At 41.4% G+C, this 27,466-nt stretch overlaps 1 protein-coding gene across 2 annotated transcripts in view; it reads right to left on the reverse strand.

The window, feature by feature from the left end:
- Nucleotides 1–1,120: 1,120 nt before the first annotated feature.
- SLC27A6 (solute carrier family 27 member 6) overlaps nucleotides 1,121–27,466 on the reverse strand; it is a 63,676-nt gene continuing 37,330 nt past the window's right edge. For both annotated transcript variants that reach the window (XM_006131870.4, XM_006131869.4), the window contains 5 exons: nucleotides 15,738–15,828; nucleotides 10,450–10,648; nucleotides 9,661–9,758; nucleotides 7,607–7,737; nucleotides 1,121–1,499 (listed from right to left, as the gene is read on the reverse strand). In XM_006131870.4, the coding sequence (XP_006131932.1) occupies nucleotides 1,323–1,499; nucleotides 7,607–7,737; nucleotides 9,661–9,758; nucleotides 10,450–10,648; nucleotides 15,738–15,828 (696 nt within the window). In that variant the 3' untranslated portion in view covers nucleotides 1,121–1,322. The remainder of the gene's footprint in view (nucleotides 1,500–7,606; nucleotides 7,738–9,660; nucleotides 9,759–10,449; nucleotides 10,649–15,737; nucleotides 15,829–27,466) is intronic.

A 27,466-nucleotide genomic window follows, 5' to 3' on the forward strand; every position in this document is an offset into this window, starting at 1 on the left:
ATATCCTAAACTCCTACTCCAGTCATGAACCCCCTCCTGCACCCCAGACTTTTACCATAGCCCCAAGCACCCCTGCGTCCAAACACCTTTCCAAAGCCTGCACCTAGAACTCCCTCCGGCTCCCCAATTGCCTGCCGCAGGCTAAGATCAGAGCCCCTCTCGCAATCCAAATCCCTTAATCCAAGACCGGAGCCTGCACCCCAACTCTCTGCCCCAGCCTGGTGAAAGTGAGGGAAGATGGAGTGAGCAGGGGGCGGGGCCTCAGAGTAGGGGCACAAAGGAGGCGAGGCAAGGGTATTTGGGTATGAGCTAGATCTTGGATTATACTTAAATTCAAAAAGTGATCTTGTGCTTAAAAAGGTTGCAGACCACTGATCTAAAGAGACAAGGTACATATGAAGGAAATGAAACAGATTGCAACAAAAACACATCATTGAACAATGAAGCTGCCATGTATCTCATTAGTTCCATATTTTGTTCAGGGTTTTTTTTGGTGTCCAGCTATTCCCATGTATATTGTTGACGTTGCTTTGAAGGGAGTGTTATGATTTGTCGGCCTCTAGGAATGTGTGTGTTTAAGATTGGATTATGGAAAGCAAAGTCAAAAAGGGGATAGTTCCCTCCATGTATGGAAGTGAATGAAAAAAGGCAGAGAGAGATCACCATTTCCTTGGGGCTCTTAGAGCAGTAAACCTGCATCTCGAGCGTGAACAAGGAATTTAAATATGATGCCCAAGGTAAATGGATTAGAAATCAGATGAGGACAGAACCAGGATCCAGATGCCATGAGGGAAAGGAGATGAAAATGTATACTGTATGCCTTTCATGTATTGAAACTGAGCAACTTAAGTCAGTGTTTTCATAGAGCAGGATAATTAGTTTGTCCTTTCTCTCCCTACCTTTCTTCGGTTCTTTTAATTTTATTGTATTATAAATATCTTTAGCCTTTATTAAATTTACAGAGAAACAATTAACTACAGTGAAATAAATGTTAGCAGTATATTCTCTCAAGAAACAATATTAACATTAAGTTTTCTAATATTTGTGTAGTTTTTTCTGTAAATATCAGACTGATATAGATTTAAGATATTCATATCCACAAAAGAAATATTATTTCAAATATGTTTTAAAGTAATTTTAATATTTGGTATTTCAGGAGGTAGAAAACAATTAGCATTCAGTAATGACAAAAAATGAACGGTGTAATGAAACTTTTGAATCCAAAGAGATGGCTGCAAAATATCAAGAATACCAATATTACTTAATGTCTTTGTTGTGTCTTACAAAGTAGTTAACAAATATGTTAATAGTTTAAACATCAATTAAAGTTTCAGCTGCCCAGAAAAGATCTTCTCATAAAGTTCTTTGGTTAGTGGAACGTAAGATTTTTTAGAACGGTCTAAAAAATACAGTTGATCAGTGATTGAAGATGGATTAAATCCCTCGCTCACCAACTTAAATTTTTGTTGTTTGAAAGTTCCGGTAACTTCCATTATTTCCTAGGGAAGAAAGAAAGTTATTTGAAATTCAGTGGAAATATTTAAATTCTTTTTCTCTTGTGTTCCTGGACATCTGCCTATTTGATCTATGTGTAAGATTGGTTTATCCAATGATGCCAAATTTCCATCCCTTAAGTAACTAACCCACGACTAGTCTGAAATATACTGCTTATGATTCAAAACCACATGGAGCGGAGCAAAGCAGAAGTGTAGTTGACTGACTGACAGCTCTGTGGTGACAACATTTAACCTCTTATGTAATCTGGGCCTTAGTCTTTTTATTGTAGCCTAGCCTGGGTCACATTCCAAGTTTCCTTCTTCCTCTGTTAAATATTCACACAAACAGATTATATTAGAGGCATTTTCTTCCTCCCTTCCTCTTGAAGGACTGAGCCACAGAACTGCCATGGTGGTATAGCACAAGAGTTTGAAACAAGAGGGAAGAATGCTGCAAACTGTATTTTGGACCTTGCATCTGGAGTGTCAAATTAAAGGCTTTGTAAGGGGCCCCCCACATTTCATTGAAATAGTGCAGCTTCCTAACTACTCTACATTTGTGGATGCTTACAAAGAGAAAAGTTTAGGAAGATATTCACATAGTACCCACTGCCATCAATCAAGAGTCTCTAATGTACATAAGCCTCTCTGAATTCCCAAAGTAAGTTCCCTTAGGAGGTGTGTTACTAATACCTTTCACAAAAACTGAAGATGGAAAAGTCACATTGGCTCATCTAGTCTATCCACTTGCTAGTGAAGGATTGCCCTCTACTACTCATTCTGTATTATTCTGTCTAGGAATGTAATCCTAATTAACCAATTAAATGGTTCCTAGCTCTCAGCCACTGTCAACAGCAGGCCTGGGCTCCCCGTGGCCAAAGATTGCTCCAGTCACCACCATTAGAATGATGCTAACCAGTTAAACTTTTGCATCCCTAGTTCTGTCTAGTCTATTTTTTCAAGTCACCACTTCCTTGCGGATGGAGAAGGGCTAGTCAGAATCTCATACATCTGTCAACAAGTTTTTTCTTCCCTGTTTAGCCTAGTTTGCTTTTCTGAACATAATTCCTCTTTCCCCTTGCTATGAACACCCTTTTGAAATTTGTAGCATTAACTCCTGCACCTTACTGTTATGTCATATTGCAAATGCATGTCTAATTCACTGTCCACTATCACCTCTTCTCTTTCAACATTATTTTCCCAGTTCTCTCCCCCCTCCTATTAACTATATAGATTTCAGATTTTCTGCAGATGCCTTTGTTCCCATTTACTAATCTGGATATTTGTTGTTCTGTCCATGTTTCTAATCTCTCTAAATGCTTTTGTATTATTTCTGTTCTGACAGCTGTACATGACTCCTCCCAGTTTGGCATAATCTGCAAATTCTATTAAGATGTGTAATTCCCCCTTTCTAGATCATTATTGAAGAGGATACACAGGACTGGTCATTGCATCCATCTGTGTAATACATCATCAGATACCGAGGGCCTGTATCCAAGACATTACAGAGGCATTGTCGAGGATTATCCGGCCCTCTGACTATTACCCCATGCTACTCATGCATGTGGGCACTAATGATACTGCGAGGTGTGAAACTGAGCGGATCAAGAGTGACTACAGGGCTCTGGGAGTACGGGTGAAGGAGTTTGGAGTGCAGGTGGTATTCTCCTCAGTCTTTCCTGTCAAAGGTTGGGGCGCAGGCAGAGAGAGGTGCATCCTAGAGGTGCATCTTGGCTGCGAAGATGGTGTTGCCAGGAGGGCTTTGGCTTCTTCGACCACGGGATGCTATTCCAGGAATGACTGCTAAGCAGGGCTGGTGTTCACCTTTCAAAGAAGGAGAAGACCGTATTTGGATGCAGACTGGCTAACCTACTGAGGAGGACTTTAAACTAGGTTCAATGGGGACAGGTGACCAAAGACCATGGGTAAATGAAGAACATGAAGACTTGGGAGATGGGTCGGAAATGGGAGGGAGTGTGGACTATAATAGCAGAAAGAAAGGAGGGACAAGGCAGAACTAGGAGACAAATCAGTATCTTAGATACAAATGCAAGAAGTATGGGTTATAAGAAGGGAGAACTGGAAGTGCTAATAAATAAATACATCTATGACATCATTGGCATCACAGAGATTTGGCGGGATAATACACATGATTAGAATATTGGTATAAAAGGGTACAGTTTACTCAGGAAGGACAGGCAGGGGAAAAAGGGAGGAGGTGTTGCCTTTTATATTAATATTGTACACACTTGAACTGAGGTGGAGATGGACGTAGGAAATAAACATGTTGAGTCTCTGGGTTAGGCTAAAAGGAGTAAAAAACAAAGGTGATGTTATACTAGGGGTCTACTACAGGCCACCTACCCAGGCGGAAGAGGTGGATGAGGCTTTTTATAAACAACTAACAAAATCATCCGAAGTACAGGATTTGGTGGTGATGGGAGACTTCAACTATCCAGATATATGTTGAGAAACTAACACAGCGGGGCACAGACTATCTAATAAGTTCATGGACTTCATTGAAGACAACTTTTTATTTCAGAAGGTTGAAAAAGCTACTGGGGGAAGCTGTTCTAGTTTTGATTTTAACAAATAGGGAGGAACTGGTTGAGAATTTGAAAGTGGAAGGCAGGTTGGGTGAAAGTGATCATGAAATCATAGAGTTCGTGATTCTAAGGTATGGTAGAAGGGAGAACAGCAAATTAGAGACAATGGATTTCAAGAAGGCAGATTTTCGTAAGCTCAGAGAGCTGGTAGGTAAGGTCCCATGGGAGGCAACACGGGGAAAAACAACTGAAGAGAGTTGGCAGTTTTTCAAAGGGATATTATTAAGGGCCCAAAAGCAAGCTATTCCGCTGCGTAGAAAAGAGAGAAAATATGGCAAAAGACAGCCTTGGCTTAACCAGGAGATCATGCATGATCAAAAATAAAAAAAGTCATAAAAAATGGAAACTAGGACAAATTACAAAGGATGAATATAGGCAAACAATACAAGAATGCAGGGGCAAGATTAGAAAGGTAAAGGCACAAAATGAGCTCAAACTAGCTACAGGCATAAAGAAGACATTTTATATAGTAGAAGCAAGAGGAAGACCAAGGACAGAGTAGGCCCATTGCTCAGTGAGGGGGGAGAAACAGTAACAGGAAACTTGTAAATGGCAGAGATGCTTAGCGACTTCTTTGTTTTAGTCTTCACTGAGAAGTCTGATGAAGGAATGCCTAACATAGTGAATACTAGTGGAAAGGGGGTAGGTATAGAAGGTTTTTTTTTTTTAAAAAAAAGAACAAGTTAAAAATCACCTAGAAAAGTTAGATGCCTGCAAGTCACCAGGGCCTCATGAAATGCATCCTAGAATACTCAAGGAGCGGATAGAGGAGGTAGCCGAGCCTTTAGCTATCATCTTTAGAAAATCATGGAAGACGGGAGAGATTCCAGAAGACTGGAAAAGGGCAAATCTAGTGCCAATCTATAAAAAGGGAAATAAGAACAACCCAAGAAACTACAGACCAGTCAGTATAACTTCTGTGCCAGGAGAAATAATGGAGCAAGTTATTAAGGAAATCATCTGCAAACACTTGGAAGATAATAAAGTAATAGGGAACAGCCAGCATAGACTTGTAAAGGACAAATCATGTCAATCCAATCTGATAGCTTTCTTTGATGGGATAACGAGTCTTGTAGATAAGGGAGAAGTGATGGACGTGGTATACCTAGACTTTAGTAAGGCATGTGATATGATCTTGCATGATATTCTTATCAATAAACTAGGCAAACACAACTTAGATGGGGCTACTATAAGGTGGCTGCATAACTGGCTGGATAATCGTTCTCAGAGAGTAGTTATCAACGGTTCACAATCCTGCTGGAAAGGTATAACAAGTGGGGTTCCGCAGGGGTCTGTTTTGGGACTGGTTCTGTTCAATATCTTCATCAGCTACTTAAATACTGGCATAAAGAGTACGCTTATTAAATTTGCAGATGATACCAAGCTGGGAGGGATTGAAACTGCTTTGGAAGACAGGTGTAGGGATAACATATTAATGTATTGAAAATGATTCCCCCAAATGGAAGTGACTCCCCATAATTTGTTCCCCACAACTTAAAGTGTTTAGATTTATTAGGATTCTTCTTCTTATTATTATTTGTTAAGATTGTTAAATGTTTAGATTTATTATTATTTCCTCTTTAGAATATAATGTATTAGGTCATGTAACTTAGAACTGTTAAGAATATAATCCTATGTAGCCAGAAACAGCCCCCCCACCCCCCTCCGTGCTCCAGGGCATGCTCAAGCTTGTGCAAGGGGCTGCTTGAAATTAACATTGCAGAGATACATTGTAACAATGCATTGTCAAGCCACTAACTCTGCTATGGGAGCCAAGCCCTGTAATTGACTAAGGGCATTGTTACATAATTGACGCCTGTTCTCTTTAAACATTGTAACTTTACTCAGCACTCAGAGAATGTTTTAAGCAATACTACCCAGAAACTTTTGTAACTACAACTTTTATTATTATACAAAATACTTTATGAATGTATGAGAGAGTGCTTGGACGATGAATGAATGGTTTTGAGAGGTGCCAGCCTGAGAATACAGCAGCAAAGGGCTGAAGAAGGCGTCAGGTGCCAGTGCAACCAAAAGGTGTCAAGTGGAGAAAACCAAGTACTGGAGGTCCATCCGATGAGATCACTGACAAGCACCTGGCAGCCACCCTGGAAACATCAGCATGATGCAGCAATTTCCATAGACTGGCATAGGAAGAAATTCCCATAAGAACTGGACTAAAAAAACTATGGAATCAGAGTCCAAGGTTCTGCTGCCAGCCTACCAGGAGCTTCAGATGCGCATCTGATCAGGACTTCGCTCCCCACTACCATCACTTGTGTACAAAATACCTGGCCAGTATTCTGTCACAAGCAACTTCCAGGCTGGTAACTATACACAGAACTTGAATAAATGGATGTATGAATAAATGGTTTTATATATATATAAATGGTTTTATATATATATAAAAGTGTATAAGGGTTAAGTAGTGATAGGAATAAGTAGTTAAACAACGTTGTTTGCTTCTATCTTTTCTTTATTTTTTTATTATCTTTACAATAAATGTGGCTTTTTGCCTTATCCCCCGTCATAAGATCCTGCTTGCTTTTATTTGGTACAACACAGGGTCATAATTCAAAATGATCTGGACAAATTGGAGAAATGGTCTGAGGTAAACAGGATGAAGTTTAATAAGAACAAATGCAAAGTGCTCCACTTAGGAAGGAACAATCAGTTTCACACATACAGAATGGGAAGCGACTGTCTAGGAAGGAGTATGGCAGAAAGGGATCTAGGGGTTATAGTGGACCACATGCTAAAAAGGAGTCAACAGTGTGATGCTGTTGCAAAAAAAGCAAACATGATTCTGGGAGGCATTGACAGGTATGTTGTGAGCAAGACACAAGAAGTCATTCTTCCACTCTACTCTGCGCTGATTAGGCCTCTGTTGGGCGTATTGTGTCCAGTTCTGGGCACCACATTTCAAGAAAGATGTGGAGAAATTGGAGAAGGTCCAGAGAAGAGCAACAAGAATGATTAAAGGTCTAGAAAACATGACCTATGAAGGAAGACTGAAAGAATTGGGCTTGTTTAGTTTGGAAAAGAGAAGATTGAGAGGGGACATGATAGAGGTTTTCAGGTATCTAAAAGGGTGTCACAAGGAGGGGGAAGAAAAATTGTTCTTTCTGGCCTCTGAGGATAGAACAAGAAGCAATGGGCTTAAACTGCAAGGGAGGTTTAGGTTGGACATTAGGAAAAAGTTCCTAACTGTCAGGGTGGTTAAACACAAATAAATTGCCTAGGGAAGTTATGGAATCTCCATCTCTGGAGATATTTAAGAGTAGGTTAGATAAATGTCTATCAGGGATGGTCTAGACATGGTTGGTCTAGTACTGGGTCCTGCCATGAGGGCAGGGGGCTGGACTCGATGACCTCTCGAGGTCCCTTCCAGTCATAGTATTCTATGATACCTCTCCTTCAATCCACCATATTGCCTTTTATCATCTTTGTTAGTAGTCTGTTCTCATGTGGATGTTTGTGTACTACTCAATGAATATAGATTACCTGGAGTCTTAAAAATATTGGGCAAGCATACCCTGGAAGATACATCACAACTTGTTCATACATTTGTTTCAGATCTAATGATCTATTAGGCTTTAATACAACAGAGACCATTCCCACATTTCCTTCATGACCTATGGAGGGGGGGAAAAAAGGTTAAATTAGATATATTCTACATATGTCCAACACTTTGAATTTTACTGTAACTTTACTTTAAAAATGAAATATTAATATATCGAAAACTTGTGTGAATAAGTAGGTCATCTTACATTCCAATCAAATGATAATATGCAAACGAATACACAACATGACACAAAAGCTTTACTGGAATAGATGTGGAATGTCTACATTATTCATGTATGAGAACCCTAAGTGAGCTATGTATGCAGTCTCAAAGGAGTCCCTTGTACCTCATTACCATATTATATATTTTGTCACACATTTTATGGGTAAAATTGAATGTCTGAAAATAACTATCAAGTACTGGAAAGTAACTCAAGTACTATTAGAACTTTTTTGGAGTAGGTTTTCTGCATTACTTATTAGCCACTCGCAGGTCATGCAGGATATTCCAGATGAGTGCTTCTGCCACTCTGGAGTAAAGTAACACCTTAAACTCATAACAAACATATCCCCCTGCCATAATGTAGTCCTAATTTTAATACACGGAGAGTAGCTGCCACTATGTGACGCAATGGGGACTGTATTCACTCTGTTCGCTTGTCATGTTGTTTGTGTTTTCTACGGTCTTGTGCTGCTCTGTTGTAACTTTTTGTGTGTGCCTCAGTTTCCCTGGGCACAGCCCTGGTGCCCAGCTGGGAATGGGAGTTTTGGGTGTGACTCTCACTGTGGGGAGGCTGCTCCTGGCTGTCCAGCCCAACATGTAGACAATGGATCAGGCTCTCTTGTAACCTGTGCCTAATTGGGTGGTGCACCTGGATAACATCTTTTGCCCCAGGAAGCTGGACAAAGGAGGAGGCAGGGCTGCCTGCAGGCTGGGTCTGAGAGGGAGTCTTGGCTTGCTTAGGATTCAGGGAGGGGGCCCAGGACCCTGGCACTGGTTCTCCCCTCCCCAAGATGGATTGTATTGACTGCTCCTGTTTCCTGTGCTAACAAGTCTGTGCTACGCTGTGTCCCTGTGAACAAACAAACCTTCTGTTCTACTTGCTGACAGAGTCACATCTGGCTGCAGGTGGGGGTGCAGGGTCCACACACACTCCATGACACTAAAAATTCAGTATTGGCCAAAAGTTGGCCCAAAGTGGCATGTAAGATATTGTTAATATTCCCTTTTTTAACTTAGGTAAAAACTGTGGTATTTGACCAATGTTGAATATACAATGGACACCACAGTAATCCTGATTTTCAGTTACAATAAGGCTCCTTTACATTGGTTTTGCACATTAAAGGGGATTTAAAATGGGAGTAAATTACATTTGACCTACTTACAAACCCCTTTACTCTCCACATAGGATGTAAAGAGGAATTAGCATTAAAGGAAATCAGGCCCAAACTGTTTTGGGCAATTTTTGGTTCTAATCATATTGCTTTACATATTTTATTCATTTATTTTTAGATTCCTATTAATAATTCTCACTTGGAACTAGTTTACTGCACTGAGTTAATTATGAAAGCAAGCTAGCTCAAATGTTTGGTTTACTGTGGATTATTTTAAAATGTATGTGCTTACAAGTGTTTTGCTTCCTTTGCTCTATTGCAATGTTTCTATTTTTCCATACAGATGTTTGGGTTTCTTAGATACCTTATGAATGATGCTCAGAGGAGCTATTCAAGTTATGTAGTAGACCCAAATTCATAGGAAAATAGCCTTTATAATACAAAAATATGCGTGTCTCATTTCCACAAAGTACAGGATTAACTGGGTGATCCACAATCTTTTGCTATCAGAGTTATCCTTGAGAACTTTTTAGAGAGTTGAATGTTAAATAGCCAAATGAATTAAAGGTGATTGTATAGCTTTGTAAATCCAAACATAAGAGTTAAGAGGAGCAGAAGAATGAATTTAAGGAAAGCCTCTAGAAATAAAAGGTTTTTACCTGGCACAGGAACACCATATACATTGGCATCCTGAATGAAGTCCAACATACCAATGACATCAGAAACTTCAGTGGTTGAAACATTCTCTCCTTTCCATCTAAACGGGGTGGGGAATGGAGAACAAGACACTGTGCCCTCATAAAAACAAATGAGTGCAATATACTCTTGATGAATGGCATAAGATCTTTAGAGGAAGGTGACATTCATATTATTATTTATGTGTATCATTATTGTGCTTAAGAAGCTCCAGACGTGAGCCTTCACTATTATACAAATTAATAGTAACATTACCTTTAATACAAATTGATTGCATTGGACTAATATACCCTAGCATGTTCAGTTAGTATGTTGCTCTGATCACCATAAGAGTAAGCTTTGTTAAAACTGCTGCATTTAAAAATAAATAAATGAACAGAAGTAAATCCTATCCTAATCTGAAATTTTCAAAATTTATATTCTGCTAAATTTACCAAATGTTGACATCTACTGTATTTGATAAATTTCCCCACTTTTCTACTTCCGTATGCCAAGTCTCCTTGCTCAGCAACACAGCAACCATTTGCTAGAATGCTCATAGGAAGGACCATGAGGGCTGTTTAGTGAAAATCTGCCACAAAATAAAGTTATATAAGGTTGTATGCTGCTCACAAAATTAAACACTAGCCCTGCTTGATACTTCAAGAATGGATCTGAATCAGAGACTCTTGGGAGAGAGAAGGAAAACAGATCAAGCAATATAATCCTATCGCACGCACCAATGCTTTGTAATAAAGACACGGTGATTGTACCTGTAGGTATCCCCGATCCTGTCCCAAAAGTAAAGAAAATTCTCTTTGTCTTGAACCATCAGATCCCCGGTGTTGAAGTAAAGGTCTCCTTTCTTGAACACCTCATGGAGCAATTTCTTTTCTGTATGTATCTTGCTCCCAGTATAACCAAAGAAAGGATTTTTTACATTCACTTTGGAAATGAGAAGACCAGCCTCACCTACAGAGAAAAGTTAAGGTGAATAGTGATGTAAGATGTGACATGTTAATTTACATTGTTAAATGACTACATATCCTACACTTACAATATTAAGATACCAGATCCCCTCCTTGATATAGTGGAATTGGTGTATGAGAGCCAACAACCAATATATTTTATGCTCTACTGCCTTGCACTTTTGCAGCTGTCCCAGTGTATGCAAACTATTGCCAAATAGGAAATGTAGTGTTTTACATTGTAAGAAAGGACATAATGGGTCTGAGCCATGGTCTGTCTAGCCCAGTATCCTGCCTTCTAATAGTGGCCAGTGCCAGGTGCTTCAGAGGGAATGAACAGAACTGGTAAACAAGTGATCCATTCCCCATCACCCATTCCCAGCTTCTGGCAAATGGAAGTGAGAGATACTTCAGACAGTGGTCCCCAACGTGGTGCCCGCGGGTGCATGGTACCCGCCAAGCCATTTGTGTGTGCCTGCCAAACAATCTGGGCTGGCCCCACCCTCAGGTGCGTGGCACATACGCGGTGCTGGCCACAGGCGCATGGGCCATGGGCGGCCTCTGCCCCGGGTGCGCGGCAGAAGCGCGGTGGCGGCCCCTGGTGCATGGGCGGCCCCTGGCCCGGGTGCGTGGAACCCCCAGGCCAGGCGGCCCCAGCCCCCGGCGTGCAGTGCATGTGTCAGTCCCACCGCTCTGGGCGCACGGCGCATGCGCGGCCCTGCCCCAGGCTCATGTGCAGCCCCACCCCAGGGCACATGGCCTGTGAACGCCCCCGCCCCCGGCAGCCCGAAAAGGTTGGGGACCACTGCTTCAGAGAATGACTTTGCATTTCTGTCTGTCCTAGCTAATAGCCAGGGCTCAACAAATAGCTATATCTACTCTCCTGTGGCGAGTAGATTTCAGCCAGTTGCCCCGTTCACCGGCGCTGCGCACATGCACAGTGCCAGTCTGGCACATGCGTGGTGCGGGGCTGGCAAGAAGATCTCGCCGCAGTTCGTCGAGCCCTGCTAATAGCCATTGGTTGACCTATCGTTCATGGACTCCTCTAGTTCTTTTTTGAACCCTGTTATAGTTTTGTCCTTCAACATCCTCTGGCAAAGAAGTCACACAATGCACAAACATGTGTGGAAGAAATAATTTCTTTTGCTCATTTTAAACCTGATGTCTATTAATTTCATTTGGTGGTGACCCTTAGCTCTTGTGTTATGTGAAGTAAATAGCATTTCCTTATTTATCTTCTCCTCACCAGTTATAATTTTACAGGCCTCTGTCATATTCCTTCCCTAGTCATCTAATTTTCAAGCTGAAAAATCATTTTCTATGCCCCTAATCATTTTGTTGCCTTTCTGTACCATTTCCAATTCCAAGATATCTCTGTTGAGATAAGGGGGAGGGGAGATGGAACTAGATCTGCACATGGAATTCAAGATGTGAGAATACCATAGATTTATATAGAGGCAATATGATATCTCCTGTTTTATTATCCACCCCTTTCTTAATGATTGCTGACTACACCATTAGCTTTTTTGAATGTTGCTGCATATTCGGTGGCTGTTTTCAGAGAACTATCCACAATGGCACTAAGATCTCTTTCTTGAGTGGTAAAAGCTAATTTGGACCCCACTTTTTTATGCATAATTGGAATTGTTTTCCAATGTGCATTACTTTTCATTTATCAACACTGAATTTCATCTGTCATTTTGTTGCTCAGTCACCCAGTTTTGGGAGATTCTTTTCTAATGGCTTGCAGTCTGCTTTGGGCTTACCTATTTTGAGTAGTTTTGCATCACAAGCAAGTTTTGCGATTTCACTGTTTATACCTTTTTCCAGATGATTTGCAAAGATGCTGAACAGTGTTTTCTCCAGTACAGAGCCCTGGTGGACACCACTATTTACCTCTCCATTTTAAAAACTAACTGCTGATTCCTACTCTTTGTTTTCTATTTTAACTAAGGATGTTACATATTGGTTATTTTAAAAATCGTGTAGCTGCAACAATTTTTAGCGGATACATAGTTACTAAAATGCTCCCCCCAAGGGGCAAGGCTGGCAGCCTGCATGGGGTGACTGGCAGAGCTGGTACACAAGGGGAACTGGTTTTAAAACCATCTCCCTGCGCATACAGCTCCTGCCTGATACAGAGGCAGCAGTGTGGGTTGGGAGTGGAGAGGGGCGGGGACAGGCAGCTCCCACCTTCCCCCCCTTGCTGCTTCTGATACAGAGACAGTAAGGGGTGTGTGTGCACATGCAGTTTAAATGGTTAACCAATAAGCCCAGGCTAATCGGTCAATCCTTTAAACAACTATATGCTAACATCCCTAGTCTTAACCATTGACTGATCCAGGAGGAAACCCCTCCTCTTATTCCATTAACTCTTTACAAGTGAAGTATCACAGCAAAAGTTGCAAGAAGGTGAAGGATCAGGCCCTATTATCTTTTAGGAATATCACTCACCATATGATTGGTCTGGTAACAAAATACCCCTCCCTCGAAGAAAGATTAGACCTCACTTTTCTTACTGAATTTTTAATTGTCTATGTTAGTTTCCTTTTAATACTCAAAAGAAAGTAGTCAGGATTTGCATAACTGTGTGGCTAAAATGAGGTATTAAGCTCATATTTAATAGTCTGATTTTTCAAGAATACTGTGTCCCAACATTTTGTACTTAAGTCCAAAAAGTAAAGTGGATTGCACAGAATCTCTTTTCTTTCAGTTAACATATGAAAATGAATCAAATGTATTTTCAGAAAATACAAGGGAAATTAGGAAAGGAAATAAGTCTGCTTATTGCACACAGAGTGCCTGGGGGTGCATTCGTTTGTTACATATGGAACGCTTCTATTGACTGGTTGGACACACTATCCAGTGCATTCCTGAAATGGTTGATTCTGTCCCTGAATACTCTGGAGTAACCCCTACCCTCCCAAGCTTTAACTACAAGGTCTCATATTTATGAAAGAAGCATTCTCTGAACAGTAAAAGAGTTACATTTTTCTAGCAGAGAAAAGTATTCTGATAAAAATATACTCCAAAGGGATGATGAGCATTACAAGGAATTTTGAGCCAAATGCTGGAGAAAGCATAACAAGACTCCATAAAAAGGTTTTTCCCTGCTTTTCTTAGATTCATAGAGTTTAAGACCAGAAGGGACTGTTAGAACATCTAGTGTAACCTCTTTGATGTCATAGATCATTAATTTTACTCAGTTACCCGAGTATTGAGTCCTATAACTTTTCATTTAAGATATGAGTGTACCATGGATTTATAAAGAGGCAAGATGATATCTTTACCTTTAACATGTAATCCACCATTTCCCTCTGCAGTTTGTCCTACTGCTTAAATTAATCTTAACAATTTATGCCTCATTTCTAATTCAAAGATTTACCTGGCATTGCTCAAGTCGTTAACTCAATTAATTTTTGGTTTTCTTCATTTAAATCATTGTTCTGAGGTGAGGCAGGGGATGAAGGGGTTCAGTATGCAGTCAGTCTTGAGAAGAGAGGATAACCTCAGCCCTCTCTCACAGCAGTAGCTTGGGGCCAGGTGAGAAGCACCTCTCTATGGTGGTTTCAGCTCCTGTGGGCACAGCCAGGCAAGAGGTGATGCCCCCCAGCTGTGGAGAGTCCAATTCATTTCCCCCCCCCCCTGTGTTCCCCAGACAGAGTGAGGAAATGTAGTAAACTGTGCACTTTCCCCTCGCTCTGTGACTAAGGGGGAACAGCCAACAATGTTCCTGTACAAATTTGGGTGGGGGGGAGGAAATTTCTGCCCCCGTCTCCCTAAAGAGTGCATGGGGGTGGGAGGCTTGGAGGTGGGACAGTCCTAGATGGCAGAGGGGGGGAGCATGCCCCAGGCCATCCCCTTTCACCTACCTGAGGCTGTCTTTTCTGTATGGTTTTATGAGAAGCAATCCCATTCTGGTCACATCCTATTTTCCTGGCATAACCAAACCCTTACCTTGCTTTGAGTTATGGTAAGAGGAAGCTATATACTGAATTTGGTGGTCCTAGCTCTTACCTTTAAGAGGAGTTCTTGAACAAACACACAAACGTTCTCAAATATATAGTAGAATGAAATTTGTCTGACTTCAGCTTTTAGCCATTGGTTCTTGTCATGCTTTGCTCTGCTAGATTAAAGAGTCTGTGAGTACCTGCTATTTTCTCTTTATACACATCAAATTGTCTCTCAATCTTTTTGATAAAACTAAAAAACAGAGTTTGTGTTCAGTTTTTCATAGCAAGGCATTTTCTGCAGCCCTCTGTTTTTGTACACTCTCCAATTTTACAACATGCTTTTTAAAATATGGAAGTTTGACCTGCATACAGTACCTCTCTCTCATTGTTAATGTATACAGAGGTAAAATCATCTCCCTAATCCTACTTACCACTCCCTACTTATGTGTCCAACGATTGTGGTGGCAAAAAGGGCCAATGAATCTCACTAAGGGCTCACTCTGTCGCTTCAGGCCAATTCCACAAGCAAAATATACAGGGAAGGATTGGAACTTAACTTCATTTACACGTTTAATTCTTATGCAAATGGTATGAATAGTGACATTGGCTGGCTCCCACACTATCTTCCACCTCCTAATGACTTAACCAACCAAACAAACAATGGAGGTGCTAATTGTTCTTATCAGTCTCTTTGAATCGGTCTCTTTGTAACTATTTGAATCATCTATTCACTGTCTCTCTCTTTTTTCTTTTCCCTTCCTTTTTTCTCTCTCCCCCCTTTCCTTATTTATTCTTGGATCTGGATTTCTAATATTTCAGTCATCTGAAGAAGTGTGTTGTACCCACGAAAGCTCATGATACCATTTACATGTTTTGTTAGAATTTAAGGTGCTACTAGACTATTTATTATTTTTTAAGTTTTTCCTGTTACAGACTAACTCAGCTACTCTTCTGAAGTTTATGGAGTTACTTAATATACCCCCTTAGCTCATTAAGCCTGCTGATTTGATAGGCATAGTGTTATAGGCTATTATTAGCTGGTGTTAGTATTTTATCACCTGTAACATTAACACACTTCATTTTTAAAAAACCTGTAAGTTATTTATGGGCTGGATATGTCCTGTTATAATGAATTCTTACCTTTCTTAACCTTCTCACACCAACCATGCTTATTTCTAATCAGTTCATCTTTCTGAATATCATACTTGATTAAGTCAAAAGGGAAAAAAAGCTGAAAAGAGAACATAGATGGGCCATCAGTTATGTCTACATAGCGACATCTGGTGGCAGCAAAAGTAAGCAATAAAACAACTTTTGACACAGCACTCAAATCTTTTTCTATTAAAGGTAAAAAGCAGTTTTATGTAAATACTGTCCAAAATGGTGCAAGCTATTACTGGAAAAAAGCAACACCTGATTTTAATAACCTTGTAAGAGTAAAACTATCTCATTTTCATACTGCATCTTGTGGAACAACTATGGCCCTTATTTGCCATTGGAGTAATGTACCAGGATCAGCACCAATATGTGGTTATGGAACCAGATCTGCAACTTCAGCTGCAGTATTTAATAGTGGTATCTGCTACAAAAACTACTTCTGGGACCAGAGCCTTAGTTTGCATATTTCAGTGTTGCTCCATTTACTTCACTGGACCCATGCTAATTTATTCCAGCTGAGGATCTAGCCCATGGTTTTTAACATTGTTTGCTAACAAGGATGCTTGAAGTTGCAGATTTTGGGAAGTCTCATTAACAGCAGATTAAAGTGTCAGAAAAGGATTGCAGATGAACCAAAAGCAACACTCCTTTGGATCCTAACAACTCTCACTTCATTTAGTACCAGAGTATGGCAAAAGCCTCATTTTTGTAAAGCTGTAGACCTGTGCTACCTGAATGAGATGACTTTAGAATATTCTACTTCCCTAAATGTAGCCTTCTCACTTCAAGGCACCAATCCTGCTCAGGGGGACTTACTTCCTCTGTTTGAAGGCATAGGGGGACAGGAGTTTCTACACTCCTCCAGTCACATACATTGCTATTCTGATTGATCCCTGTGTGGACTGCACACCAGGGTTAGAGCTGGGGTGAAAGGCTCCCTAGACACTTCTCTTTCCTCAGACCAGAGAATATCTGGCCCTGGAGGCAGGAAAGGCCCTGTATTCTTCCCAACATTTGAAACCCAGGCACTTGTTCTCATTAAATACACAATACCTCATTTTCATCTACATTTAGGGCTTTGTCTTCATATCCAACAGAGCAGCTGTGCTGCTGTAGCACTTTAGTGAAGCTGCTCCTATGCTGATGGGTTAATTCACCTCCTCAAAAGGCTCTTCCCCAAACATAGCACTGTCTACATGAGGAGTCAGATTGGTATTATATGGCTATGATATTCAGGGGTGTGGATTTTTCACAACCCTGAACAACAGTTATACCAATATAAGTCTGTAGTGTAGACATGGCCTAAGGAACCTTTACACTGCCAGAGTGGTATTAAGGAGTTTTTCTAACAGACTTAGAGTCTGTTATCACAGCAGCAGATATAGGGCAGGGCGAGCAGGGCGGCTGCCCTGGGCCCCGCGCTTCAAGAGGCCCTGCTATGGCGCATGCGCCGTGTCAAAGGGGGGCCCTGCAAAATTGTGCTGCCTCGGGCCCCGCAAAACCCTCATCCGCCCCTGTGTTATCATATGCACAGGGAGAATTACTTATCAGATATTCACTTATCTTTCAGTGCACACATTTAGTCTGCCTCTAGTGTCTTAAAGAAATGCATCAGTAGTGCTTGTAAAAGCAGGACTAGCAAAGGATTTATGGCAATCTTTGCAGAAGCAGCTCTGACATGACCAATGGGAAAGAAAATAATTGTAAATATATATTTTTAAATCATAGAACTTGTTTTTCTTCCAACAAAAAAATGCAAATCCAATAGAATGGAATTAGGAAGATATCTCAAGTTATGGATAAGACGTAAAACATAATGCTCATTTGCCTTCAGTTAATTGGCTGAATAGCACAATGACTTAATCATCTACTAACTTGATCACACCACTATTCATTTTATTGTCACTGATGCCTGAATTTTAATAGCACCAACTAATTCACATTAGGGACAATTTAGAATAAAAATCAGGTCTGAGGTGGTTGGATGCTGGATTAGTGAAAGCAACTGCACACTGTCACCTTTTGTTATATGAAACTGAATCAGACTGGAACTTATTTAAAAAACAGTATTTTTGTATCAGGTATATTGAAGATGCTTTACAATGTAATAGACTACAATATATTGGTAGCAAAGCAACTGACTGCATATGTAAATTCCATCATTAGGCACTCAAGCGCAAACCTGTTTCATTGACAGAGGAAATGTTGAGATTACCTGATATTTTTCCTGACCAAAGATCTATCTTTGGATTTCACTGTGGCCCAGAGAATGAAGCAAAAGAATCTGGCTAAAGAACAGCACCTTTCCACAGTCCATTACTGTGCATTGTCTCAGGTCCGGATCCAAATACTAGACACGTGAACTGAGATTTACTGAATCTACTCCTCAGCATCTGTAATACTATAAATCTGTCTACGTGCAAGCTGCTTTCCTTCTGTATTAAAGGTTGTGAATTGCAATCACTTTGGCAAAGTAAGTTGTATTGCATCATATTGATGCAGTTACAGACCTAAGTCTGCTTCATCTTGGCTGTTCTGAATTAATGAAAAAGAAGGATTATATACAAACATTAGACTATTATTTTACATACTGTAATGCAGCGGGCCATTCATCTAATTTCGGATGGTTTTTAATCTGTAGCATTTTAAAAGATTTCTGGATAAATAAATTTTATTCTACATATGAACGTTTCAACCAGCTAAAATGCAAACCAATCATACTCTGAATCACTACTGCCCTGTATTTATGTTGCTGTAATTTTCGTTCAACTATTTAAATTTAATTATATGACCAAATTACAAAAGTGTCTGAGTGCTTCACAATCTTTACTACATGTATCTTCACAATACCACTGAGAGTAGGCAAGGTCTATTAACTCTGTCTATAAAATAGACATCTGAGGCACAGAAAGGCTAAGACTTGCTCAAAGTCACATAAAAAGTCTGTGGCAGAACAAGAAATTGAACCTGGGTCTTTTAGGTGCTATGCTAATAGCCTAACCATAGGGCCATCTTTTTTTCTAGCCAAGTATAATCTCAAAGTCACACTTGCTTTTTTTGACTACAGTATTTTAATTCAAGTAATTTTAATAATTATATTTTAAACTCACAGTAAACCAATAAAAAAAAAGTCAGCTTCTGCCTTTAGTTTGGCTTTTCTGTTGGAGATCTGAGAGGTAATCTACTGCAGAATGCCATGGAAGAGTTTATAAAATGAACTGCTTCATTTACATATTTCTGTACACAGGGAAATAGCCAAAATACTTATTCCATGCTAGTTCTCTTTGTGGTGAACCCTGGTCTACACTAGGGAGTCATTTTGAAATAACCCGCCTTACTTTAAAATATTAAGTGCACCATCCTCACTACCAAGCCCTTTATTTCAAAATAACAGGCTGGTTATTTTGAAATCTGTACTCCTGCTTTCCTCGGGGAATAACACTTATTTTGAAATAGTGTTATTGTGGATGCTCCACTGCTGCGATTTTGAAGTAACTATTCCCCAGAGTAATTCAAAGTAACTACTCCCCAGAGTAATTACTCCCCAGTGCTTCCTGGGGCTCTAAGTCAAGGTAGCACGTCCACAATAACAGAGCCTGCCTTGGACTAATTTTGAGGCTTGCCCATAGTGGGGACACGCTATTTCAATTTTGTTAGGGCAGGAATCAGGACAGCAGAGAAGGGTGAGGAGTTGGGGGGCAGCAGGTACCAGGGGAGCTTATGGAATAAAGGGAGGAGACATGGCAGTGGAGAGAAAAGGTAGAGGAATATAAGATATTTATTAATAATTTGGGTGCCACAGTGGCACATACAAACAAGTCACATGAACTCAGTACTGGTGCACAACACAAAATTCATTCTGCTCATGGGAGGAAACTCTTAGGCTATGTCTACACTCGCGGCTTTTTGCATAAGAACATCTTGTGCAAAGGTTCTTGTGCAAGAAGTCTTGTGCAAGAACATGTCCACACGGCCATGTGCGAGCTGTGCTTTTGTGCAAGAGTATCCATGGCAGTGTGGACACTCTCTTGCACAAGAAAGCTCTGATGGCCATTTTAGCCATAGGGGTTTCTTGCGCAAGAAATCCCTGCCGAGCGTCCACAGTGTCCTCTTGTGCAAGAGAGCTTACATCTGTTAGAAAAGAGCGTAGCTCTTGTGCAAGATGCCCTCTCTTACCACGCCGTACTGTAAATTCCTTACGCAAGAGCAGGCAGGTGTGGATGCTCTGCGGGTTCTTACACAAGAATGGCTGTACTTGTGCAAGAAGCTGCGAGTGTAGACATAGCCTTAGAGGGAACACTTCCCCCAGCCTCTCTGCCCTGAGTTAATGTCACACACATTGAGTTAATGCAATTGCAGGATAGTTGCATGAGGGAGGGGGTTGGTGGGGGCCAAACTAATACCTGTTGGTAGGAGGATGGTGGGAAAAGTCCTTCGAGAGGGGTAACATGACACCTTTTACTTCTGGTCATGTGTCCATCTTTCCCCTGAGCAAGTTACCTCCAGAGGCCTGGATAATTGGAGGTCAGGGGGTGCGGCTCACAATGCACCACCAAAAATTATATAAACCTGCCACCGCTGCTCTCCAGTTCCCAGCTCTGAAGGCAGAAGCAAGGGAGGCAGCCTTCTTCAAATGTGAGTACGCAGCCAACAGAGTTGTGAAGGCAGTGCAGAACGGTGGCAATAACACAAACTCCCCTTCCTAAAATAACCTTGTAATTCCTTGCAATTCCCTTTTGGGTCAGGACTCCCAATTTGAAAAAATCTGGTCTTCCCCCATATTGGTATAGTACAGGGTAAAAAGCACAGAAAAGACCAGATTTCAGGGAGAGGGGAAGAACCAAATTTTGTGGTCAGTAACACGTTTTTCATAGTTGTGAATTTGGTAGACTCCCCCTAAAAATATATGCATAAAATATGAAGCTGCTCCGTGCAGTCTTGTTCAGAAGCTTCTGCTAATTTTCTTTCCTTAAGCATTTATAGGCTCCCATTTTCTACTGCATTTATTCTATTCACATGAATCTACTGATACAAATAGACTGAATAACTGTGCTTTCACCCCGTTGTACCTTGAGCGTACACAGTACAAATACAATAAATTATTCCCAGACAAGAACACCAATTTCCAGTTAGCAACTCACATTCAGTGGCTTTCTGGACGCATGGCACATTCCCAAGCAGTTACTTTTTTTGGCTGACTATAAATTATAATAAATTACTTATTTCTGTCTTCTCACTTGCTTTTCTGGTGCCTGGTATTTTAATCTTTCACATCACCTATATAACAGCAGATGGAACATCAATCACACATTATACTTTGCCTTCTTTCCTTAAGAGAAGGCAATTACAGACATACATTGGCTTTCATTATTTTGGGAGCCTGAATCAGTCTTGCCACTTTTAACCTGTTACCTTGTCTATCTATATTTAACCATTAGATAGAGTTCCACACATCAGCTCAATACATACAACTATAGGAAACACCAAACTGAATCAGACAGGTGAACCATATCATTTTATACACTGCCTGATAATGGGCAGGACCAGCTGCATCAGAAGATGATGCAGGAAAACCTAGTCAACAGTTATGAGAACACATCCATAGGGGAAAGGTTTTCCTATATTTCTCCCCTATTCCTATGAATGGATGGTTTAAGCTTACAACAATGAGGTTTTATATACTAATGTGAATTAAAGAAATGCTTTGAGTTTAAGCAGTCTCAGCCTACTACAACTGCGAGGGGTACTAATTTGGATAAAAAGGAAAAAGCCAGTTCAAAAGATTCTAGCTGCTACCTCTACCTATTCTCTATGGCTACATCTACACTGCAGTGCTATTTTGGGATACCGGAGTATCCCAAAATAGTTATCCCACGTCTTAACAGCAAGCCCGTTTGTAGTGTGGGCACTATTTGAAAACCCCAGGGGTGGGAGGGCTGATGACTGCCCACTTCTAAAAGCCCCTCCCCCAGCCTTGGTGGGCAACACTTGGCCTTGACAATCCACGTCACTAGAAGCCACGAGGCAGAGGCAGAGATATAAAAGCCCTGCCAGAGAAGCCAGAGTGAGCCCAGCACTGCAGGGAGCCAGAAGCCTCCCCTGCGTACCAGAGGAAGCGCTAGACCCATGAGAGGCTGAACACTGGCCTGGGCTGCCAGGGCCCCTACTGGATGGTGACCTGGAGGGACTGCTTGCCTGGCTGGGGGTTCCAGACTTATGAAGCCCAGAAGACCTGCACCAGGTTCAGGTACTACCCCAGGGGAAGAAACCCAGGGGTAACGGACCACTGTTTGGCTGAGCCAGAACCAGGGCAGCATGTTTCACAGCAGATCCTCGCTGACCCAGCAGCAGACAGCTGGGTGCATGTACCAGGACTGTTGAACTGTATGTTTGCCTGCTGTCACGCCCTGAGCAAGGACCTGGCATTTGGAACTCTTTGCTGTCTTGCCCCAAACTGAGGCTTGGGCCACTGAACTCTTTACTTGTCACCCCGCCCTGAACCAAGGCTTGGGGCTCAGAATGATTTCCCCGTTTACCACCTGCCCCAAGCAGGGCCCTGGACTGTTTATTGATCGGCCACCAGCCCTGAAGAGCCTAGCTAGTTCCCAAGAGACTAAGCAGGGGGTAGAGGGGTAGAGTGCTTGCCTACTGAACCCAAGGGGGTGGCGCCCCTCCCCAACCCCTACAGGCTTACACCGTTATTTCAGAATATAATAGGCTCACTGTTCTGATGTCCCTGTAAACCTCATTTCACAAGGAATAAGGGATGTTTCAGAATAGCAGGTTATTTTGTAATTTGGTGCTGTGTAGACAGCTTATTTTGTAAGTTTGCACTATTTCAAAATTGACTTGAAATAAGCTACAATTTGCGTAGCTCTAATTGAGTAGCTTATTTTGAGCTATGGATGCAGTGTAGACGCATCCTATTGTTTTGCACCAATTTAAATGCAAATAGACAATGGAGTGAGAAAAGACACTGGAGCCTCCAATAGGTAGGTGTCAGAAAGAAATTCCAAGGTGTGGAGGGGGTAAAACAGGAGGCAAATGCTCATAGATGGTTTTCTTTTTCCCCCATCTTCAACTTCTTAATTCCAATTTAGGGAATGAAATCTCATGAGTATCTGAAGATCTCTCCTCACCCCCATTCATGTGAGAGAATTAGCATGTGTGTATTCAGTTCCCCTGCTTGGATTTCATATATCACTTAAGTTATCTGCTCCCACCAGCTCAACTGTTAGCAGAAATGTATAATAAACATTAGGACTCAAGTGAGGCCTCTTGTATATACTACAAACACATCTTTCCTCAAACCATTTTCAGCTATCTTTCAATTTGTGCCATCTGACAGCTCCCCCATCTAAATAGATATACTTTTCAAAGTCAGAGCTGCTCTCATGTTCAGTGGGTAGCACTCAAAGTGGAATAAAACAACTGCATCATCTACATTTCTGAAACCATGTTTGCTAATCAGTGATTTATAAGGTTTGTTGTTTTTAGGAAACCCCTCAGTATTCAAGGAAACTGGGCCAGGGTATTCTGATTAAGAAACTATTTGTATCAATCAGTACTCAATGATAGAGCAAACAGAAACATAAAACAAAGGAGTAGTGTGAATGTTCATTCCATACACTACCCACATGTAGTGACCTTTTACTTTTGTAACATGCATTCCCTCTTTCCATCTCCTACACTTCACTTTTTGTCCTCCATTGCCGAGATAAGAGACCTTGGTTAGACTTCCTCTGAATAGTTGCAGTGCCATAACAGAAGGGGGAGCTATCTATTCTTTTGAACAGGAATGTGTCAAAAAGAGAAGTGAGGGAATTACCATTTTAAGATGATTTCAGCAGATCTGCTTATGGGGGTAAAATCAGGCCCTTAACTTGTAGATTCTTGCCTTACCTTTGATTTTTCCATTTGCAACTACAATGATTTATAAAATATTAAATACAGTATGGCTCCACAAAAAAGCTTCTCTTCAAAGAGAAAGGGAACATTATTTTGGAGAGAGGCATTGTAGGTGAAGGCATGAAAACAAAGTGTACATATTTTGGACTGGATCATCCCACTGTAGGAAAACCCATAGGGGAAAGTTCTGAAAAAGGAAGCATGTGCAAAATATCCCTGCAGAATATCCCTGCAGAATTCCTCCCTGATCATTCCCTTGTGGCATGAGAGGTTTGTCTTCCACATGGAACCCAACAATAAACACCTGGAAAATACTTAAGGATTCAAGTGCAGCCCGTGTAGTTAAATCAGAGGTTGTGTGACACTGCACTAGGGACTAGATTCACAAAAGGACTTAACTGTATGCCACTGTGGGCACCTAAATCCTAGAATCAGCCCATAGGAACACACACCTCTGAGACATCCAAAAATCACTCAGCACCTGAATTTTTTGCAGTAAATGAATTTATGTTTCTACCTATAAGCATGAGCACTGCAGCTGCATGGGAGTTATCCAAATGCCCAAAATACCATATTCACTGACCAAGAGCAGGTAGGTAAGGTTCCCTCCCCCCCTCGACCTAATCACCTCCAGGGCCTGATTTAGAAAAGCAAACTCAGACCTCACCTTCAAGATCAGGCCCCTAACAGGTAAGCTCATACAAAATGAGAGATTGGGGAGAGCAAGTCTTTCAGAACTTTTAACCGAGTGGTAAGGGTATTTACCTAGGACATCTCTGGTTGAAGTCCTCCCCTGCCCCTGAAGTGGAAGAAGGTTTGAACAGGAATCTACCACCTTTCAGATGAGTGCCCTATCCAGTGGTCTATGGGATATTCTTATGTGAGGCTCCCTCAGTTTCTCCTGTTGAAATGGAGGTATTCTGATTTTATTTATGTATCCATCAACATTCAGTATCACCAGGCCTAAGTTTCCTTGTGAATCTAGCCCTGTGATGCATCAGAGGAATGCAGGCCAGCATTCAGCAACTAAAGGGTTAACCTTAGGTAGCTAGGAGGTGTTGGCAGGAAGCCAGGAAAGCCAATGGGAAAGACTATTGAAATTTAAATTGAATAGGTATACCTGCCTGCTGCTCTCTTTGTGTGAGTTTTAAGCTAGGAGCTGGGGGAAACAAGATGAATTGACAGGCAGAACATCATGCTTACAAGAAATACTGGGCAAGGAAATGGACTGGACTTTGAAGTGATCATCAGCAAACAGAAGAATGTCTAGTTGCAATCACGTTATTTTTTTGTTTTATTTGGTTAGCTTCTCTGTGCTAAGTCCATGTGCTACCCCTCTACTCCCTCCCCCCATTCACTGTATCTAAGTTACTCCCAGAGATAACAGTTTCTCTGTGTTTTAATCTAGTCTTCTGAGTTGCTCTAACACCTAGCAATAGGGTTGCCAGATACTTTCACAAGAAATCCTGAACCCCACTCCTCCTGCCCTCGCCAGATGTGAGAGAAATTGAAAAATACTGGACATGTAAAATTTTGGTTTTTTTAACCAGACAGGGGCCAGAAATAACAGACTGTCTGGGTGAAAACCAGACACTTGGCAACCTTACCTAGCAACCAAGTATGCTTTATCAACAATATCTTTGTTAAATCACCTTTTTTTAAGGTGATGATATGATTGTGTCCTAAAAGGTAGCATTAGGTCATCATATACAACAGCTACTGAATGCATACATACATGTGGAGAAAACTTGATTCACTGGGCTGTTATAATTTGGACAATAGAATTTAATAGATTTAAAGCCTAATGAATTCTGGAATCTCAGCAGTTTTATAAAAATTACCCAAGAGTTCATCCTTCAGGACTGTCTACACTGGGGATGTTTATCAAAATATATCACCAGCACCTATTAAACTCCCCTGATTTTAACAATGCTAAGAGGCTTAGCCTATAAAGTGCCACTAGGCTTATAAGTGTAGAGTTCAGGTGATATGCCCAAATTGAACTGTTCAGGGTCCTTTCAAATGGGATGATTAAGTTGTACACTGATCTCAGCATACTATTGTAAAAGCACCCTTCACTTTCTCCCATAACTCCCTTTCACCTCCTCTTTTGTGGAGAAGGGATGATACAGGTGATGTGAGCAAACCCTCCCTCTTACCAGTCATACATTTTACTGTCTAGCTGAGTGAAATGCCAACACATGCACCATGCAATAAATGCTAGTTTTAATCTAAAGTAACAAACATTACAGATTCAGTGAATATTAACTTTTGCCATGTGATGGGGTATGCGCGTTTTGTAACTCTGACTTGGTCACAACTGTGGACAGGAAACATTTCTTAGAGTTTTTGTATATCACACCCTTGTTCCAGTCATGCTAGTTCTTTAAGGTTGTTTTTTTCTTTCAAATTTAGAAGTATGGAAAACAAACTTGATGTATAATGGCCACAATGTATTAGTCATGCACTACTGTAAATTTCATTGCACTAGTCACATTACCCATAAGCAAGATATTTTAGATGAGCTAGTAGTTCATCTTTATTATTACTGAGTATTAAGTCAAAACTTTTCACATTAGCATGTAGACATGAAAAATGTATTCCTAACTGTGCAGCCTAAACCAAGGGTCTGTTCAGTGTTGCCATCTCTCATGATTTTATTAAGTCTCATGATCTTCAGGCCCCACAAAGGGGGCAATTGTCCTGAGGTCCAGTGATTCAAAAGGGCCCAGGGCTCTTGGCTGCTGCTGCCATCGCCACTACTATGGCAGCAGCAATGGCTAGAGGCCCAGGCCCTTTTCATTGCCACTGGAGCCGTTTACAAGGTGCTCCAGAGGTGCAGAGGAGTTCCTGGGGGAACCTAACCCCAGCACTGCTCCCAGGGTCCAGCAAGTCTGTCAGCCCCACCACTGTTTTTCGTAGAGTCCCACGTGTTGGAATCAGATTGGACTGAAAATAAAAATCTACCTTTCATTAAACAAACAAACAAAAAAACCCACACAATTTGAATCCTGAGTGCTGTGGAAATCTTCAAAACATGAATTAAGTGTACCCTAATAATATGTCTATTTCCTGAGGCTTTATTTTGTAATAATCTCTGGCTGTTTAATTCTACTATAACCCATCAGGGCTCATGGAGGGGCTTTTCCCCCCTTTGGATCAGTGTGCAACCACTCTGCCTCAATCCACCGAGTCCCTATGGTCCTGGGTCTCAGACCTGCCATCAGACCAGATCAGCAGTCAATAAGCCAGTTTATTTAATTAGAGGCCCACACCCTGGTACAGGGCAGGGTAACAAACAAATGGTCATGGAAGATTAGGCCCTGGTTCAAGGCGGAGCCATATACAAGTTTACTGGGTTACTAGCATAACCCCTGGTTCAGGGCAGGACAGCAAACACAGTCAGTGGCAGGGTACATAGTAGCCCAGGGCCTAGTGCAGGGAGGGCAGCACTACAAGCAGTCAGAGGCCCAGGCCCTGGTTCATGGTGGGGTGGCAAACAAACAGTAGTTAGTCTATACAGTCAGTAGCTCAGAGTAAACAATCAGTTGGGTGTCCTTGTTCGGGGCAGAGAAGACTTGACAAACCCAGGCAGTTGGCCTGAAGTAGTGACCCAGGCAGTTGGCCTGAAGTAGTGGAAGGAGAGAGACTGCTCTAGTGCCGTTAGGGCCCTGGGCTAAAATGCAGTGGAGTGGGTGGGAGTCTGCTGATGAGTCAGTGGGGATCTGGACTGCAACATGACGACTGGCTCTGGCTCCACCAAGCTATAGTTGGCTATCCCTGGGCTTCTTCTGTACTCTCCC

The sequence above is a fragment of the Pelodiscus sinensis genome, chromosome 6, assembly GCF_049634645.1.
Source record: "Pelodiscus sinensis isolate JC-2024 chromosome 6, ASM4963464v1, whole genome shotgun sequence".
Taxonomy (NCBI): Eukaryota; Metazoa; Chordata; order Testudines; family Trionychidae; genus Pelodiscus; species Pelodiscus sinensis.